Source organism: Ascidia mentula, chromosome 8 (assembly GCF_947561715.1).
Source record: "Ascidia mentula chromosome 8, kaAscMent1.1, whole genome shotgun sequence".
NCBI lineage: Eukaryota > Metazoa > Chordata > Ascidiacea > Phlebobranchia > Ascidiidae > Ascidia > Ascidia mentula.
The window spans coordinates 8,956,227-8,974,894 of NC_138573.1; the positions used below are offsets into that span (position 1 = coordinate 8,956,227).

Sequence of the window (18,668 nt, forward strand, 5' to 3'; positions counted from 1 at the left end):
AACAATCCTAATACCAAGACCACATACAGTTCGTGGAAGATTTGTATATTTTAATAAAGTTGAAATTACTATAACACAGCCTTACTTGATTGTACAGGACGCTCAAGCGCTTCAAAACTAACGCTATGACTTACTTCCTACGGAAATCAGGGTTATAAACTATGCTGAGAGGTTATACCCCTAAACCGAACAGCGTTTGAAAAATGCAACACCAGAAATTGTTTCACACCTAAACATGTTTTATGGATTGCAGTGTGAAAACTCACTTAAAGCTCCTAAATTTTTAAATGTTTGTGAGATCCCTGGGGCACACTTTCGCGACGCACATTTAGCGAGAATTGACCTTTTCCTTTCATATTTTTCTTTCCCATTTGCAAACAATATTGCTTCACCACATCTACTACTTACTTTTAGGGTGTGCTAAAAGCAAGTCGAACGCCGTCTATATCAAGTAAAGAGCCTCTAAATTTAACATGACTTGCAACTTATTGCCTTAACTGTGTTACTTTAAAATCCTACTTGCTTCACAGTTTGTTCTACCAGTAACACCGACTTGATATAAATCCGCTTGAACTGATGCTAGAGTTGTGTACAGTTTTCCACAAGCCCAAATCGAAATTTACCTGGTAAACAGCCTAAACGCGTCCCTCTCCCTTGTCTACTAAAATCTCTGCTCTATACGCATGGTTTAACAACGGAAACTATCTCTGGCGAAAAGCATTGCAGGTTAACAGTTAAGACACCGCCCGTCCCATCGCGTTGTTCTTCGTTTGCTTATCCACTATGTATGCAGTGCATGAATAAATTCACAAAAAAGGTGCACTGTAGATATAACGAGCAGAGAAGCCGACACGACAATAAAGTCTCCCTGTTTGTCAAAATACCTTCTGTTTATGTGTTATAAAAACAAATAAACTGTACACTTGACTGCCTTTTTTATCCGAATAGCTTTCCGAAGCGTCTGCTTATGTAAATATCCAATTCCCTATAAACCGTCGTCGTTTTAAACATCTACAGGAAAGGTTATGTTCCATTCCAACATGAGGTCATGCATCGCTTATACGTATCGTTCATGGAATTTAAACCGTTACTACTATCGTGATAAGACGATTTGTGGCGATAAATAATTTAGATCCTTGCAGCACACAACGGTAAGGTCAAATTAACTCTGATCTTGAATATTCATTAAAGAGGTATCGCTACATATGACACCACATTATAGCATATATGAAGAAATAAGTTCAAGGTAACCTTTCATGCTATACATATCCATTACATTCTAGCTACTATTTACTTGTGTGCACAGCACTAAAGCCATTCTGTATGCGGCCTGAATTTTTCAAAAAATTCTGCTTCGTTGAGCAGAAACCCGGAGGTTGTTTACTGCCATTGCTCAGTAGGGAGGTTGTTCGGAAACTGGCTTTGGAGGAGGCAGAAAATGCCCCATAGCAAACCTCACCACGAGCTATTTTGGGACCTTATAATGATGACGGTGCTTTGTAACTGTCAACTATTGATAGGTCTGAACCGGGCATGTTGCTTTGCACTTTATTGATTATAAACTAAGCGCTGGAAACTTCAGATGCTAATAAAGCTTGCTACGCTGTGCTGTTTAAAGCTTTCCATTCACTCAATATTTGGAAGTTATTTAGCCAGCGTTACGAAGTACGACGAATACGGAAATTGATTTGTCTGAATTCAACCACCTGCTGGGCGCAAATATACTTCGAAATAAAAAAACGCTTTGCTTAACTTCATTATAAATCTCTCTACTGCATTTAAACGCGCTCAGAGACCCGTTCTACTCAAAACATTTTCTTTTCTTTAGTTTGGCGTCTAGGTGTCGGGTGCCGCAATATCATCCCTGGAAAGCGTTGTGATTGTAGCAATCAACACTTTACGTTTTCACGCATAACATGTAACGTTACCTTCAACTGACGTAACGCTTTATGTTCAGCGAACTTACACAACAAACAAAACTGAATTTTTCTAGAACTATTTTCACATACTTCATTCTTTGCACAAAGACTTGAAACCATCATGATGACGAAGCGTTACAACAAACAAAGCGTTATGCGTCTTGACGTATAAAAGACGCCTGCACTCCCACATGGCTTTACGTACAGAGAGGCATTGAAACACTCGCACTCAAAAATCGTAAGCAAGCCGTTTGTTGTGACAACAAATGTAATAAAAACTGTTTTTTTTGTCGTGCGAACCTACAATTTACAATTTTTGGGTCGATAACGGTTTCTGAGAACAAAAAGCTGAAGTAAAGTGGGCTCAGGGTGTGGCTGCTTGGTGGACGGGAAAGATTTCTATGAAACTTTGTTTTGCTTTTAAGCGTGAACGTTTTCCACGCCTAACGTTCAAGTGGCCCAATTTACGGTGGTTTGACTGACTCTCCCTTTGTGGGGTGGGTAAAGGAACTTAAATTCAAAACCACATTTATTTGGGACTATTCAAGCATGATAGATGCTTTATTTAATTTACCGAGAAAGTGATTTTCGTAAAACAAAATTCCTAAACACAAATTTTCAAAACAATAAAAACTGTGTTGACCAGATTTTTAACTAAAGTAAGCATTCTGCGGGTTTCCGTGTATTTTTGTATCAAGGACAAGGTTTACAGTAGATAAAAAAAATTCACTGGGGTCTGTGACGGTGACAACTTTCACATACAGACAGACAAGTCTGATAGATTTTCCCTCTTCAATGCAAGCTTGCTTGTCAGCTCGAACTCGGCAACGTTGACAGTGCTGCATGCAGATATCATGTCTCTGTTTCGCAACTTCCTTAATCTGCTTCGCCTCTGTGCAGTTACTGCGAAATGTGCAAGCTTGCATAAGAGGAAAATCACACAACATTTGTCTGGTCATGTTTGTAAGCTTTGCAAATTGTTGGTCTGCAAACTATACAATAACTTGTTTCTGCATTTTGAAAGTACGCCCACATGCAGAAATGAAAATTCAAATTTAATTCTTACATATTTTAATGGTAGATATGCGCTGTGGGTTATCCACGTTCCGTAGCCAGTCCAAACATTTGGTCGGACAAATAGTTCATAGGTTTAAGCCAGTTTTTAGTTAAAACATCGCTACAAGAAGCAGAAAACTATACTTGCTCAGTATAAAAGTTAGCCTACAAATCGACATTTGGAAAAAACCTGAACTACTAAATCCTTAACTTGGTTTCAAAAGGTGGAGACTAATTGCTTCAACACGCCACCTACCGGAATAACTTGAAGCATCGATCTTCATGTTCAGCTTACTTTTCTGGCAAGAAAACAAAGGTATTATTTCAGTTTGTAAACATAGTCTAATATAACCGCTGTTATATATTTCTTTATAACTAACAGTATACAATTTCGTCGTAATGTTTCGAACAATATACAAATAATATCACGCCACATTATTCATTGAGGTGCAGACAGTATGGTGCACACTTCGAACAGGCCGAAACAGTGTGCCGCACTGTCCACACCTCACCTATATGTACATCCACTACTATTAATAAACAACAGTATACACGCACCCGTGCAGTTATATTTCATGTTAATTTGGTAAACGTCGTTATCGAACTGTGTGCGATTGAGGGAGACGTACTTCGTCTCAGTCGTGCTAAAAAAACCAATGACTTTGCGGTTGTTACAGTGCATATTTGGAAATATCATTTGCACAAGCAATTGCCACCTTGTTCTTGCGGAATAACACGAATATCACGAAGTAAAACCACCTCTGTCTATAATGGTTGGAAAACCGTTAATGCCAAAGGTGGTTCCTCTGTAATGAGTTATTGAATCCAAGTCGTATGAAGAATTGAAACTATTAATAAATTGTGGATATTAAAATATTTAAAACTCTGATTGCAATCCTGTAAAATGTTTCGTACAATAAGTCCGAATAGTGCGAGTGGCTTCCTGTTCTTACCAAAATCGAGCTACAATAATCCTCACGTGTGAATTTGACATAAGTTACCTCGTCTTTCTTTCCTTGGAACAAACCTAAGGCCGGGTCCACACTCACGCTTTGCGCCGGCGGATTCTTTGTTCGTTTCATTATACGGCGGCGTGCGGGCGTACGCTCGGGACATTGAAACATGTAGATTAAATCTGCCGGCGGAACTTCCTGATTCATAAGAAGATCTTGTCAATTACAATAAAGTCGATCGTGCAGTAACTTTATGAAAGCGAAGTAATGATACTCGCAGAAAGATTTCCAATTCCTCATTCCACTGAATCATAGTCCTGTCGGTAATGAACTATATTATCTATGGTGATCTATTTTACTTTGTCACGCCGTTTGCAGCACCGTGTAAAGTGAGATTTAAGCCCGCGAAACCTCGTGCGACAAAATATTTTCAACAGTCAGTCTGTCCAACACAGTGCGCCAGCAGCTACCGAAAGTTGTAATAAAAATATGATGAATGTAATAGTGGTTGGTGCGAGGACTATCTACTGTATTTATGAGTCGAAAGTAACATTTCAAGCTTGCGTGATGTGCAGCACATTTAAGTATTGTCGAACATCGCGATAAGGCGAACCTTTTGCAGGAACTAATCTCCATGTGTGTCGTAAATGCACATAGGTTGCAATTAATGTTCGAATTTTTAACAGTAAAAAATTAATTTGCTTTCTAAAAACTTTAAACCAGGGGTATACTATGTTGTTATTTATAATTTATATTGATAAATTCATTGGTTTGCATCTGTGCATCCCTAAAAACTCGTTAGTTGTTTTTACATGGTTTCGACTTTAAATCAACAATAATCCTGACGTCACAATGCTGTAGGTATAAAGATTGGCTAAAAATACATTGGTTTAGATTAGAATTCTACAACAAAATGCGTGACTTCGATTTTTGGAATTTGTTTTTCTTTTCAATACAATTCACGAATTAACATTAACCACTCTTCGATGTGGTGAATTAATATTGTAAAGAACAGTAAATCTTCGTTTGCTAAGATTTATTTTCTGCATTTTATTCGATACGCATGGGTGATCATTAAAAAGCTGTGACTTTTCACTTTTCTCTTCGTAAATTAATTTGCAAACTCTTGCAAATCGCGTCTTCCAGCGTTCTATGAAAATTTATTCATGTTCCATTCGCGACTTCTCATCTTGCATGGGCAACATTTGGCAAATTCCTTTGCGACAACACTTGGGTAAACATTTTGACCCCATAATTGACGAGAAATTGCTTCCGGTTTTGGACCATTCGAAGGCTTTGGAGCTGAGAAAATGCGTTTTACGTTAAAGTATATCGTTTCTTTTTTTTAGCTCTTACATTCGTTAACTTTGCACTTACGTATATAAACAATAAATTTCACTTCAAGATTTAACCAAATTAACGTTTTATTGTCAGGAGTGCACGATATCATTGAAAATAAAGTGGAGAAGAACATTTTAATTGCAGTTGTGTAATACGCTCGAAAATTAAGAATTTTTTTGTTGAAACTTGACAATGTTTTCGCTGCCTACCTTTCGACGGTTTCCTGTGTTTAATTTTCTCATCCGTAGGTTTTGAATTAGCTTCGTTCGTCATTCTCATTTTATGGGCAGCTGTTATTAAAGGTCGCAGCGATTTAAGTGACTTTAGGAGAGGTCGTCGTGGTGTCTCCTTATTTAGTGCAGGATTAAGGCTGTATCGCCGCACACGTTCGTTGTATTCTATTTCCCGTTGGGTCGGTGGTGAACAACGTTTTTGTGTAGACTCCCCTGTCTTGGAAGCGACTCGTTGCAACGATTGCCAAAGTTCGTTTTCTCGCTTCAGTTCGTCAAAATTTAAATCTTGCAGATCTTTAAAGCGTGGTTTTTAATGTAATAAATAATGCGGTAACTTCAAAATACTACCGATATTTGTGGTGACTTTGTCTTTGAAGTTTTTCGTTGATCTAGTGCTTCTTTGTTGCGTCACACTCTCCTCAGCCGAAGATGAGTCGTCAGTGAACGGATATTCCATGTGATCAACACACCTCGGCGTATGAGAATTTTGTTCGCTTGAAAGTGACGAAGACGTCGATGACGTATCGATATCTTGTGAAGTTCTGTGACAAATATCGGTTTAAATTTTGAAGAACTCTATACAAATGAAGTATATTCTGTACCTGTCCATAGTCACCACAAGAATGAAGCAACATACTCTTGGTGGCCGACACCACACTTATAATTTCGACAGCGTAACTGCTGGCCCCAAAACAAGGAATTACGAGTTTCGTGAGTCAATCACCACATATTCAGGCAAAGTAAATTCCGTACGCTACCTTTTATACGCTAAGGCTTCGTTTTTGTCCTTGTGCACTACAACACATGTCCTAACAATTCGGGCGATGATAAAGGTGTTGTAGTGCAATAGCTCAGTGAAAGATTTTCATATTCATGTTAATAAGCAATCGAATAAGGTGTTTTTTAATCTCAAGCAATCATGTACATAGATATTTATACAGCGGTTACTTACTCCGACAACTCCTGCAATTTGACGTTCGTCACTGCCTTTCGTCGCCATTTACCAATCTTCACATTGTCGGTGCCTGGTTGTGGTCGATAATTGAGGAACTCGTCAGTTTTCTTAGTTGTTCTGTCTGATAGAATTCTATTCGATGCAGTCGCTCTGCCGATTGTAACTTGGAAGTGCGTATTTTTTGATGTAGTGTTTTCTGGCGTAGAATTGAAAGTATTTCTTCTTCGTCCCAAACACAAATCTTTCGAAGAAGTCATACTGGGGCTTGTGCACGACAGTGATGAATTACACGCATTGAAACTGTTGGAAACCACGTGATTTTCTTGACGTGCCTCGTTATCAGAATCAGAAGATGTTAGTGCGAAACCGGCAGAGGGCACTAAACATTGGCCGTGACGACAGATTTGTGGTTTACTTGGGAGTGCGCTTGGCTCGTTTGGGCGAGAACCCAATTTGTCAACCGTACCTTTATTATTACTCTGGAGACTTTCGGAACTGTTCAGAGACGTTTGCGAACTAAATTTCTGGGTTAGTCTTTGTACAGTGCCTGGTGTGATGCTGGTGGTTCGTCGTCTGTTACGCCTTCTGGGTCGACATTTACCACGTTTTTCAAAAAGGGACATGGTGGATCCCAACTTAGAACTCCATAACACAGCTTTGCAGGGTTGGTTATTTTGTTCATTTATGCTCGAATACAATGTGTTTACAACAAAATGAGGATTGTGTTGAGTTTTTGATACTTGCACCATGAAAACGTCATCGTCATTGTCTAAGCATCCTACAAAAACTCCTCTCAACTTACAATTTTCCAATTTGTTTTTTTTCAATTCTTCCACCTTGCACCGACGCAGACCTGCGAGTAAGTCATTTTTTGCAATCACACCCAACAGCAAATCATTGATAAAAGTCAGTTTGTCAGTTTCAGCATAACCAAAATCAGTAACATCAATTCGAAATACTGGATTGAATCCCATTTTGAAGATTAAAGAACGTTTGCTGAAAGATTCAAACAACAAAGGTGTAACTAATTTAAAATACAACTTGCTGTTTTGGGGATTTACATCATAATGCCGCTTGTTGTGTAACAATAAGGTTTTTGTCAAGCTAGTGTATCTCATATTGGGTTACCTCACCTGGGCTAGTAGGGCTTTAATTGACCCTTAAAGTGACCCAAAGTGTTAAGCACAATATTCTTATATTTATGTTTTGAAATTTCGGTGATTATTAGCGTAGATATGCCATGTCCGGTCCTTTCGTGTAACTTTCCTTACGTCCTGTTTGTGACTATATGCAGTCTTATTTTCGGGTACTTTTTCATCTGCTTTAGCCACAAGTGTCCTTATTTTCAATATGTTTTGAATTAAACAACGTTAACTGTTAAATTTCGGTTGTTTTGCCAAAAAGTTTGCTAACATCACGACAAATAAAAAATATTTGTTTAATGTGCCTTCATTTGGGGTAAATTGCATTCCTTATTAATCGTCCATATTTAGGTTTTACATTGATGGCATCCCTAAAGGTTCTGTATACATAAATGAATATCGTCTGTATCTCATTGAGTTACGCAGTTAACGACCCAAGAGGCCTACAAAGTCATCGCAATGCCGCACAATGCACGTGACAAGGTTGGGAAAGTTCGCTATATTATGGTGGATACAACTTTATTCCACATCGTTTAATACCGTATCCTACGCTGACCTCATAACTGTTATTGTAAATTTTGTAGAATACGGTATGTAAAGTTCAGATTACAATTACGGTCATAATGTTTGCATTCATGTAAAGGTGCTGTGTTTCTGCGTACTGTACATATTTCTTTTTTTGTCTTTTGCTGTTAGGGTCGGGATTTATAGGTCAGGTTGGAGGATTTGGAATATACGTGTAAGAAATATCAGCGTTATGAATCTGTAAGCACGAAACAATTGTTGGTTTGTCTGCTTCAAGTCGTATACCATGCAATTCCTGCTGTACGTGCTGAAACGTCATTAATCTAGTTTCTGAAACGTCGGAAGTCGATGGTTTGTGCATATACCGCACACCACTCGCACAGTTTGCCATAGAGGGTACTGTGACATTGATATGATCTAGAATAGCAGTTAATGTTTAGCCCAATGCTAAACATTGCCTTGCCTTGCAGTTTTAAAACAAGCTAAATATAAATCTGGAGGCAGCAAGTAACGTATCGTTGTCATCGGAAATGCCAATCGTTGACGTCGTAGAAGGTTGGTTTTATTATTTTGTTCACAAGGAAGTGTTTTAATTATAAACCGGTCCAAGCCTAAACTCTTCTGATATTGCAGACAGTCCATCATGTAAAGCGATCAGCTACACATTATTGCTGTGGGCAATTGCTTTGGCCTGTATGCTGGGCGGTGCGACGATGTGGATTTTCGGGTCTGTCGGAATTCCATACGACAACACAACACCTTTGCAAGTGACAGGCAACATTGTCGTAGCTTATCTTCCGGTTGCATTTTGTGCTATTGGTGCATGTAAATGCATGAAACGTGAAAAACAAGTTGAATCTGTTGTGTGACAACGTTTGGCTGATAGGGTGCTGCCTTTATAGCTCTGTGCCCAATATTTTTTTCAAGGCTTGGAATTTATACTCAAAACGTAAAAACGAATTTTGGCGTTCAAAGGAGGAACGTTTAAAATTGATATCACCAACTGTGGTTTATATACATTTTTGGTTTATCGCTGTGTTTTATTTGTACTTGAATATGACTAAACAAAATCCGTGTGATAACAAATTTGTCAACCTGTTTGGACAAACATGAAGGCGGAGTAAACGTAACTTGCGAAAGAAATTGCAACACCAGGCATAACATATAAAATTCCGACTAAAAGACAACTGCAGCAAAAAGTAAAAATTAGCTTCCACAAGCCCTCTCTTTATTGATGTGCCGTTAGTTGACTTGATAAATCCCTGGAGAGGTTTGTTAAGCTCCACCATTCAACACGCGCATAAGGTCGATGCAACAGCTACCTAATACGATTAAGGAATTAAAAGAAGCATAACCCAATCGTTTGTGAAGTCAGTAGGCACTATAACAGAACAGGCCGATTGTGTGTTGCAGTAATTACATTCTGTTTCATGCCCATCGGTGGTAGGAACCACACTTTGCAATGTATTTACTCTGCGTATTGTTGTGTAGTACTACAGACTCATAGCAAATCAATAACAACCAACAATATTGTTTTCGGAATTCTACAGTTTGGCGTAAACACTAAATATTGGCCGAATGTATTTTACTCGTTTACTCATCAAACTACTTTGTACCCGCCAAAATGAGTGTCAGAATTAAAATACATTGGACCCTAATTATAATCACTTTCGCGATACAGGATCTTCTGATAAATATTTATGAGCATTTGCACAACTAAACGCTTTTGCTAGTCCCCTTAAACCAAGCAGGAAATGCACAGCTATTACAGTCATGTCCTGCGGTTCACTTTGTTTGAAAATCTGCGATCAATATTTTATGAATGTATTTTGACTGACAAACTTTCAACACTCGGCAGTTCCGCTTCTAATCGAATAGCGGTTGTCGTGAGCAGTCAACCAAACTAACCGTGAGAGAAACGAATGGGAGTTAAACAGATCTACGGATTTCAATAAAAACAAAATATCAGTAAAAGGAAATAAGGAAAAACGATACAACCCGTGTCTGTAATGATGCTTTCGGAGAGTGCGTTATTTGTTTTCATTCGTTTACATGTCGTCTTTAGGTATATTAATCACAACCTTGCGCTCCACGCTGCTCCTGCTTGGACTTTCATCATTTCTTCTTCCTCGATTTAAGTATGAACCGTTGTCCAAGTTATTGTTCTCTTTTAGGATTTTGGCTGCTGGGGGAGGATAGCGGTACGCATAGGATATCTGTTGTTGTCTTTCGGGTTTCAAGTGTTGTGTTTCAGTCAGAGTTATTCTGTGAAAAAATCAATACGTGAAATTAATTTTAAAAGCAAATTCCCCGTAACAAACAGGAATCGTGGGACATTATCGCCTTAAATTGATTTTTGTTATAATGTTAAGATATAGCTTCTATGCATAGAATACGGATTATGTTTGTAAAATCGAATTGTGCTTTGGTGTGTGGAATTTGTACAATATATTCGAAACTAAAAACTTCCAATAGAATTTGATGTTTAATAATTCATGATATTGTCAAAAAAAAGAAAATTGAAATATCTATGTATTTTGGGGCTTTGTTGTGAGCTAACGAGCCCTACAGTTGGTAATTACCCTTACTTTAAGCTTTGTCAGACAGCGAATCGATAAAAGAACCGACAAAAATACCATCCCAAGTAAAAGTTACAAAATTATGGAGTGTGCCTGTTTGTGGCTGAGAGTCCACGATTTAAAACATGCAATATATTATTTGAAAATATAAGAGTGTTGAAATATTTGACTTGATGTAAAGTCAATGTTGTTGACAATAACGCCTCTCTCTGAAACAAAAAATTAAAAAGCAAATTAGTTTTATTACACAAATTAGTTTTATTACACCTCTCTCTGAAACACTATAAAAACAAGTCTATTCTTATCACGGGTTTAGACTGGAAAGCTCATTAATAACTTCCTCTCAGGATTCCATTGTTGACGGTTGCCATTCAAAGGTCAAATTAGATCAACATGCTAACGATCGAACCTTACAGTGCAACAAGACTAGCAACGCTTCTATCACGCAGCGAATATGAAGTCGGATCTAAATGACACATGTCGTCGCAGTATTTTTGATTTTCCTGACTCAAGGTGACCATCGATTGATGGTACAATGCTGTCGATATATATTTAATCTGGTAAGATGACGGATCAATACATTACCTTACTCTGACTCAATTGTAAAAACAAGAGAGATGATTGCCTTAACTTCGTTTCTTTACTTAGTGACATTGGTTTGTTTTTACGACTTTTCACGATAGCAATCGAAACATGCGGACCGAAAAAGTACAAGATGTTGTGCAATATTTCTACACTTTGTTGGGTAAAACCATTTTCCGGCCGAAAAAAATTATAGCAAAATAGTTTAATTGCACACACAGCATTATTTAATCATGCATCTTTCATACCTCCCCGCGCTCTTGATTTGGTTTCTTGCTGTTCGTTGAGAAATGGCGTTTCTTTTCCTCCTTTCCCGTCTATCCTTAAGCAGGTATATGATGAAAATAATAAATGAGGGTACCACAATCAAACAGGCCATAACCAGAACAACCCTCAACTTTCCGGTGAGTGAAAGGTGGTGCAGGGCATGGTGCACGAGCGCGGTTTGATCGCTGTAGGTAAGTTGACTTTCGCTTATGTCGTATTTGATATTGTTCGCAAAATACACAGAAGACATATCATCGCTACTTTCGTTTCTGTCTAACCAAGTATTTGCACCCATGTTAATCTGGTTTGATAATAAGTCCATTACAGCTGCATCAAAGGCACATTCGCTTTGACTAGACTTTTACGCAGTCCGGCCATTGCGGTTTTCGTCGAAGCGCGTTGCCTTTTTCTCGTGTTTGGAATTCTTCTGGCACGAGTACAGCGGTTTGTTTAATGATCGGCATTTGTCGGTTTGCTGAACTTGCTGAGCTATTGATAACAAGCAACTATTTCGTTCCTAAAAACTGGTAATAATGTTGTGCCAAATGCTAATAAATAAAAACTGAACTTGGTTTTAGAACTGTGTATGTTAATGTTCTGAACATAAATCTTTTAAACATTTATTAATAGCCGTCAAGTTTGTTTGTGTAGACAATACCTAAGCGTATACTGGGTTGGACCTATACACAAAATGTCTTATAAATATTTTAAACGCCACGCTGTGACGCACATATTAACGCAATATTACTAGAGCACATTTTACGTCAATGCCAACCGTTTGACACGCAATTGTTAATTATTTTTGCAAACACAAAACCCGAAAATATGCAAAAATCCACTGGACGTGCAAATTAAATAACTTTTTCCTGAAAAAATATGGCCATAGGGGTATCCAAGAATTTTTTAAAAAAATCCCTATTTTTTTGACTTTTTAATTTCTGTTTACGTAGTGGTCGAGCTATAGAAACTACGAATGCCAGTGTTTCTACTGTAACATACATCACAGAAACCAGTGCTTGTATTGCGTAATGTTTTGCGTGTGTAACATACGTCACAGAAACCAGTGCTTGAATTGCGTAATGTTTTGCGCGCAGCTTTGCACATGTACTGCATAATCCCATAATGTGACCCAAATGATTTAGCCATCGAATATTCTCGAGTAAAGTGATTCATTCAACATCCTGTTTACCACATAAAATGTTCTCCTATGCTTATGTCACATCACACCTATGTTCTTGTATTATATTACTTCAAGCGCCTTATGATATCACGTGACATTATTGACCAATCAGCTCTCAGTATGGAGAGCTTTAAAGCCCAGTGTGTACCTGTAAATTCATTCTATTTAATTCCATTCGATTCTACTTGTTCTATCGTATTACTGTTACACTGCTATTATTACTGAGACTCTACAAGCTATTCGCCGGCTTGGGATTTATTCCCACAGCCTGATAATAAACTGTTTATTTGGAATCAGCGGTTTGCTGGTGAGAACTAGGCAGAAGCAGATTTAACAATCGAAGAGACTCAAAACCGCTCAGGCCATCGAGACACTGTTAAATATCTCTGAGACCCTTAGAGTTATTTACACCACCAATCGTCACATGAACGGCGACTTGCACAATTGCGTTACCTTATGGAAAACTCAAACATGCCTCATTGCGCGTTTTCGTTGTAAAAAAAGTTTGCTACAAACAAAAACTGTTTTGTATGCGGTGCACCGCAATAACATGGCGTGCTATAATATTAAATTCTTAGGGGTCTAAGTTTTACAGGGTATTTATGTTTACTTTTTGTTTAACAACGAAACAATTTCTATTTTTGCTTTGTAAAAATTGGTTTTACACTGAGGAAGCCGTGCCAATGCAGCAGTGTGACAACTTAAATAAAAACAGATTCCAAAATCATTTGTGCTCCTAATGTACGCAAAACCTGACTGCAATACCTGGTAAATTTCAACTTTTCCTGGGTTTGTAATTCAATTATTGTGGTTGTCATTATTTTTCACTCCAATTCCACTTGGATTCTGGTTACATATAAAAAGAACCATACACTTGCCACAAAGTATTTAATTATGTCCAATGTGATTCTTTCAATATTTCCAAACTTGTACAAAATAACATCATAACGATGCCACATTTCATTAGAAAATATTTAATGAATTAATCGAATAAACGCTTGGGTTTGAGATACTTCTTTCGCATATACAGCTTGCGAACCCCGAATTTTTTTTTTAAATGAAATATTCTGGCAAAATAGCGAAGTTATGTGCGTTCAAAGTTTTGTCGTCAGGTCTTTTATGTTTTGCTGTTCGTGTTGCATTATAATCAAGCTTTTCTGCAACTAGTTAGATCCTTCTTCAAAAATCCAGCATGGACATAGATTGGAATTCTGTTGCGGTTGGGGCTGGAATGACTGTTTTGGCACATCCGTTTACTTACGTTAAAGTTCTTATCCAGGTGTGTTTTGTTGCAGAGTGAATTTTTAAGCAGATGTAGTGTAGTAACAACATAGATCTTAATAAAGTCTCTTCTAATATTCATAAACGTTTGCTTTTGCAGCTTGGTCATGAGCCACTTGCTCCTGTTGTGAATCGCAACATGTTCTTTAGAAAACAATTGCAATACCCAAATATATTTAAGTACAGTAAGTAATCATTATGCGTGTAGGCCTATTTGTCTAATCGTAACATTGTTTTTTTTTCTATAGTGAAACATATTAAGGAAACTGATGGTGTTATGGGACTGTATCGCGGTGTAGGTCCAAGAATTTGTGCAAATCTTTCCACTTCACTAACTTATTCTGCTATAGGCCAGGTAATATTTTTGGTGGTAAATAGTTAAATTGTGGTGCTTTATCATATGTACTTTAACTGTCCAAAAAGTGCTTCTAGAACAACAATACAATGCATAACAATTCTAAATGCAGTGCTTTACCACATATTTTTAAACATACAATTCATGCTTTTTTACCTTTTTTGTGGATGTAACAATAGTTAAATTTTTTATTCTAAATGCATTATTATTATTTAATAGAATGATTATATTGCTTGAAATCCGTTGAAAGTAAACTGTGTAAAAAGCATGCCCAAATTTAAAAGAATTAATTCATTTTGTAAATGGGGCAGAAAGAAAACAAATTATGACAATAGCTTTTTAAATAAATGTACTTTCTGTATGTAATTGCAGGTTCTTAAAAAAGCAAAAGTGAGTTATCATTAGTGTTAGGTTTGCATGTGAAGTAGTAAAAAAATCATGTTATTTGTTTTGTTTTACGCACATAGGGAAGCAGCTGCATATATTGCACAAGTCTGCTTATGGTGCTGAAAGGGTGCATTAACATTTTTCAAAACTAACACCTCTAACGTTGCAGGATACAAAAGAATGACTGAATGTATTAAAGTGTTATTTCTTAGTTGAACAAACTGTAGTGTTTTGAAGGTATTTGTTCATAGCAAAATTGAAAAACAAAATTTGTGCATGATGCATGCTTAATAATCACAAACAATGTGTTGAGTTGCTGATCCACATGTTTTTGAATACCCATTCTAGTATTTTCAGTTCTTGTTTATAAAAACAGTTACTGTATTTCAGTTGATTGAACCACAAATGAGTCGTGAGCCTCCTTCAAGCAAGGATGATGTGAAAACTCTACTAAACAAGGTTTGCGATCACGTGAGTGTGCTGTCCACCCTAATTGGTTGATAAGCACTGAGTTGTTTGTGCACAAAGAGAGTGTTTTTGTTTTAATGAAGCATGCCTTGCTTGACTGTCTTGTATAAGACATCTGCTTTTAATTGTAATTTGTTTTCATTTCAGACTACAAAGGAAATGATTGCCCGATGTAGTGCTGTTGTTATCTCACAGCCCTTTCATGGTATGTTTTAAAATATGTTTGGTTGTGTGAAAGTTTTAGCAGATATTTGCTGAAACAAAAAAAACATTACTTTTAAACTTTCAATGGCTAAACTTTTCATTCATAAAATAAAATTTTTGATAAAGAATCACCAAACAGTGTCATGGGCAACAAACACTTTATGTTGATAAAGGGGAAGAGGCTGATGTACCCACAGTATGAAAACATATATAAGTTAGTTCACTAAAGATAAAAGTGACTAAATGCACATGAAATTACATCGGACAGGCACCAAAAACCACTCTATAGACTATTTTTGTTTGGTACACTAAACACAATCATAAACATTATTTTTGGTGGCAGTGTAACAAGGTAGAAACTTTGATGGTTGTATTTTAAATGCAGTGATTGCGATACGTACAATGGCTCAGTTTATTGGCCAGGAAACAATATACAGCAATATGTACATGTCAACAGTTGAAATATACAACCAAGATGGAATTATGGGTTTCTTCGCGTAAGTTATCCATTTGACATGCAAGTAACTTATGTTTAACATTATTTCACGGTGTAGAGGATTATTTCCAAGACTGGCAGCTGAAATTATCACCCTCTGGTTGTCAAACGTACTGGCTTATGCTTTGAACACTTATGTTCTCACAGAATCGGTATGTATTTTCCTGATTTTTGTTGCTGGAATCTTATTTTTAAATTTATTTTTTCGCTTTCACTTGCACTGACATGGTGTTTTTTTGCAGAGTGATTTAAAGGATCTCCGGCAATATTCACAAATGGCAATGAGCTATTTGGCTCAAACAGCCACCTATCCCTTATCAGTTACTAGCACAGTTATGGCTGTTAATGGGGCTCGCATTAGAGGCGGAAGACCTCCATTCATGGTCATATATGGGGGATGGTACTCTTGTCTTAAAGATTTGCATCAAAAGGTATTTTTATGTTTAACTCATGTGATATATATTTTGTGCGCCATAACAATAATTTTCTATTATGCTTTGGTTGAAAATGTACATATGTGATAGTGAATTTAGCAAAACCAGGTTTTTTAAAATCAATGGGGTGTATTTGTGGAGATATTGATTTTCAAGGAAAACACAGGTGAATATCCTGCTTGCAGTTCTATGAATTTCAAGTCATTGACACCAAAGAGCACACTAAATGAAGTGTAAAGTCTAAAATAAAGAGAGTTAGACCAAAAAAACAATGCATTGTGGTTACTATGTTTGCCGCGAACATTTCTGCATGACTGCTTCATGTTCGCAATTACTGGCTTGTACTGCCTTAAAAAATGTGAATATTTTCCTCAGGGTCAGTCATCACGTGGATCAAGCATGTGGTTCAGGAAAGCTTTGGCTCATACCATGGCAGCTACAGCAGTTTCACCGATGCCCCCTCCACCAGTTGTTTGACATTGCAATTCTCACTTCAACTAAATTTTGTATTCTACAGTAACTAATTTTATTGGACCATTTGCATGATTTTTCTGAATCCAGCTTATTTTTGCGTAATATTTCATTTAGGTTCACTATATTGCGCTTGCAATTGTCCAGTTTGTCAAAAGTCTGTCACGTTTTTGTAGGGACTTTGCCTGTGGAAACTGTCATGTCTAAATTGAGCCGGCCATATAGTTAACAACAATTTTTATGCTGCGCTGTTTGCTGTTTTCAATTTGCATAAACTTTCAATTGAATTATGCAAATAAATATTTACCCTCTTTTGGGTGTTTCGAGCAAATAAAATACACGCAAAAAGTATTTACAAAAATTGCAATTGATATTCTTTACGCTTGCTAACAGTTACAGGGTTTTGTAGAATTCTTTCCTTCGCGTTTTTTGTTTACGACGCTGTACAGTGCCGCAACGTCAGTTGGTTCGCTGGCCATTGTGTATTCTCCCAAATCGATGGAAGGATGCATTGGCGGATGTCGATTCTCGACTGAACCCTCTATCGTCGCGTAGCCGGCGCCCTGATAATCGTTTTCTTTGGTGCAAATTTTCAATTCATTTTGAGTATGTGCTCCCACGTTGTCACTCTCGGAAGACAAGTTGTTTTTTTCTTTGTCTAACTCACATTCCCCAATCTTGCTATTGTTATGAACAAACTTCTTTCGAAGAAATGACATTGTCAGAAATGTCATTAATAGCACCAAGCAAAAGATGGCTGCAGTAGTTACAGCAATAAGAAGCGGAAGTCTCAGGTCGTTGTGATGGTTATTTCGGTCTTGTACATTGACAGTACTTTGGCAAATGAAGGCAAGTGCTCTGTCGCACTCCACTGGCCGCAACAACAGCTCAGATCCGTGTTCTTTATAAACGCTCATTGCCAAGCAACCAGACGTTTTCGCCATACGAGGCATTTTCAAAAAATTTTCCTCAAAAATACTTCCATCTTCCCAACGAAAAATATCTTCGTTCACACTTTTCTTCAAACCAATGCGATAGTAATGCGAATACGCAGTCGGTATGACCGATGATATTCTGTCCAATAGAGAAGAATCTTTAAGATCCGCGATTTTACCGTCGTAATTCGTCCCACATGACTGCACTGCTTGCTCATACGACAAACCTCTTGCTTGAAAATAAAGGATGGGGTTTGACCCGTTTTCAACTTTTAGGTAGGGGTTTTTATCCATTGTACATAAGGTATGTAGTACCTACAGTGAACCTCAAAAAATAATTTTTTTTAGCGTTTCGCAAACAACCATGTTCTGTTCTTTAAATATGGTCGTAGACCTATCTGCACAAAATCTGATCTAGAACATACGAACTTTGCATCTCACATATCACACCCCCTATAGACTTCGTATAACTTTTGGGGTATGACTCCCTAACAGTCCAGAATTTATAGCACTTGGGCCCAATGCACGACTCCATTTGAACCGGAAACACATGGGCTCGGATCGCTTGCGTGACGCCACAACATTTACTATGACGTAAGAAAACCCCTCGCTGCTCACAGAACGGCATGAAATCCTTGCTTCCGACCCAAGTCCTGTGTCACGGGAGTTTATGTCCCGAGACGAGCCAAAAATGGTTTAATTAGGCAATTCATACGTCACAATGCTATTGAATATATACTGCTGCGCAAGGTCTTATCTTTGCCTCGCGTAAGAAACAACGCAATAAGTTTTTATGCTAGAAACAATCCAGGCTAGGTTACAACTTCGTGAGAATTATTTTCAAAATTTGTGTCCACTTACAGAAGCGACGTCTTAAAACTCAAAAGTGTGGTTATTTTTGAGAA

At 37.5% G+C, this 18,668-nt stretch overlaps 3 protein-coding genes and 1 long non-coding RNA gene across 7 annotated transcripts; 2 read left to right on the forward strand and 2 right to left on the reverse strand.

The window, feature by feature from the left end:
* The first annotated feature begins 8,529 nt into the window (after positions 1 to 8,529).
* LOC145911727 (uncharacterized) lies at positions 8,530 to 8,993 on the forward strand. Its single transcript, XR_014403258.1, has 2 exons — positions 8,530 to 8,679; positions 8,758 to 8,993. It is a non-coding gene; the product is annotated as an uncharacterized LOC145911727 (long non-coding RNA).
* A 1,179-nt stretch (positions 8,994 to 10,172) lies between these two features.
* On the reverse strand, positions 10,173 to 11,873 carry LOC145911726 (uncharacterized). The gene is made up of 2 exons (XM_082999146.1): positions 11,534 to 11,873; positions 10,173 to 10,389 (listed from the first exon to the last, which is right to left on the reverse strand). The coding sequence occupies exons 1-2, from the start codon at positions 11,845 to 11,847 to the stop codon at positions 10,173 to 10,175; spliced, it is 531 nt and encodes a 176-aa protein (XP_082855272.1). The 5' UTR covers positions 11,848 to 11,873.
* A 1,985-nt stretch (positions 11,874 to 13,858) lies between these two features.
* On the forward strand, positions 13,859 to 17,161 carry LOC145910272 (mitochondrial carrier homolog 2-like). Of its 4 annotated transcripts, none has more exons than XM_082997335.1 (10): positions 13,859 to 14,011; positions 14,114 to 14,198; positions 14,262 to 14,368; positions 14,741 to 14,758; positions 15,146 to 15,226; positions 15,371 to 15,428; positions 15,813 to 15,924; positions 15,982 to 16,075; positions 16,166 to 16,354; positions 16,733 to 17,161. In XM_082997335.1, exons 1-10 carry the CDS (start codon positions 13,925 to 13,927, stop codon positions 16,832 to 16,834), a joined length of 933 nt encoding a protein of 310 aa, XP_082853461.1. In that variant the 5' UTR covers positions 13,859 to 13,924; the 3' UTR covers positions 16,835 to 17,161. The 4 variants fall into 4 exon arrangements, with proteins under 4 accessions (XP_082853461.1, XP_082853462.1, XP_082853463.1 ...); XM_082997336.1 differs by having other exon boundaries at positions 15,146 to 15,214; XM_082997337.1 differs by lacking the exon at positions 14,741 to 14,758.
* A 43-nt stretch (positions 17,162 to 17,204) lies between these two features.
* On the reverse strand, positions 17,205 to 18,219 carry LOC145910273 (uncharacterized). Its single transcript, XM_082997339.1, has one exon. The coding sequence runs from the start codon at positions 18,055 to 18,057 to the stop codon at positions 17,215 to 17,217; it is 843 nt and encodes a 280-aa protein (XP_082853465.1). The 5' UTR covers positions 18,058 to 18,219; the 3' UTR covers positions 17,205 to 17,214.
* Positions 18,220 to 18,668: the final 449 nt, after the last annotated feature.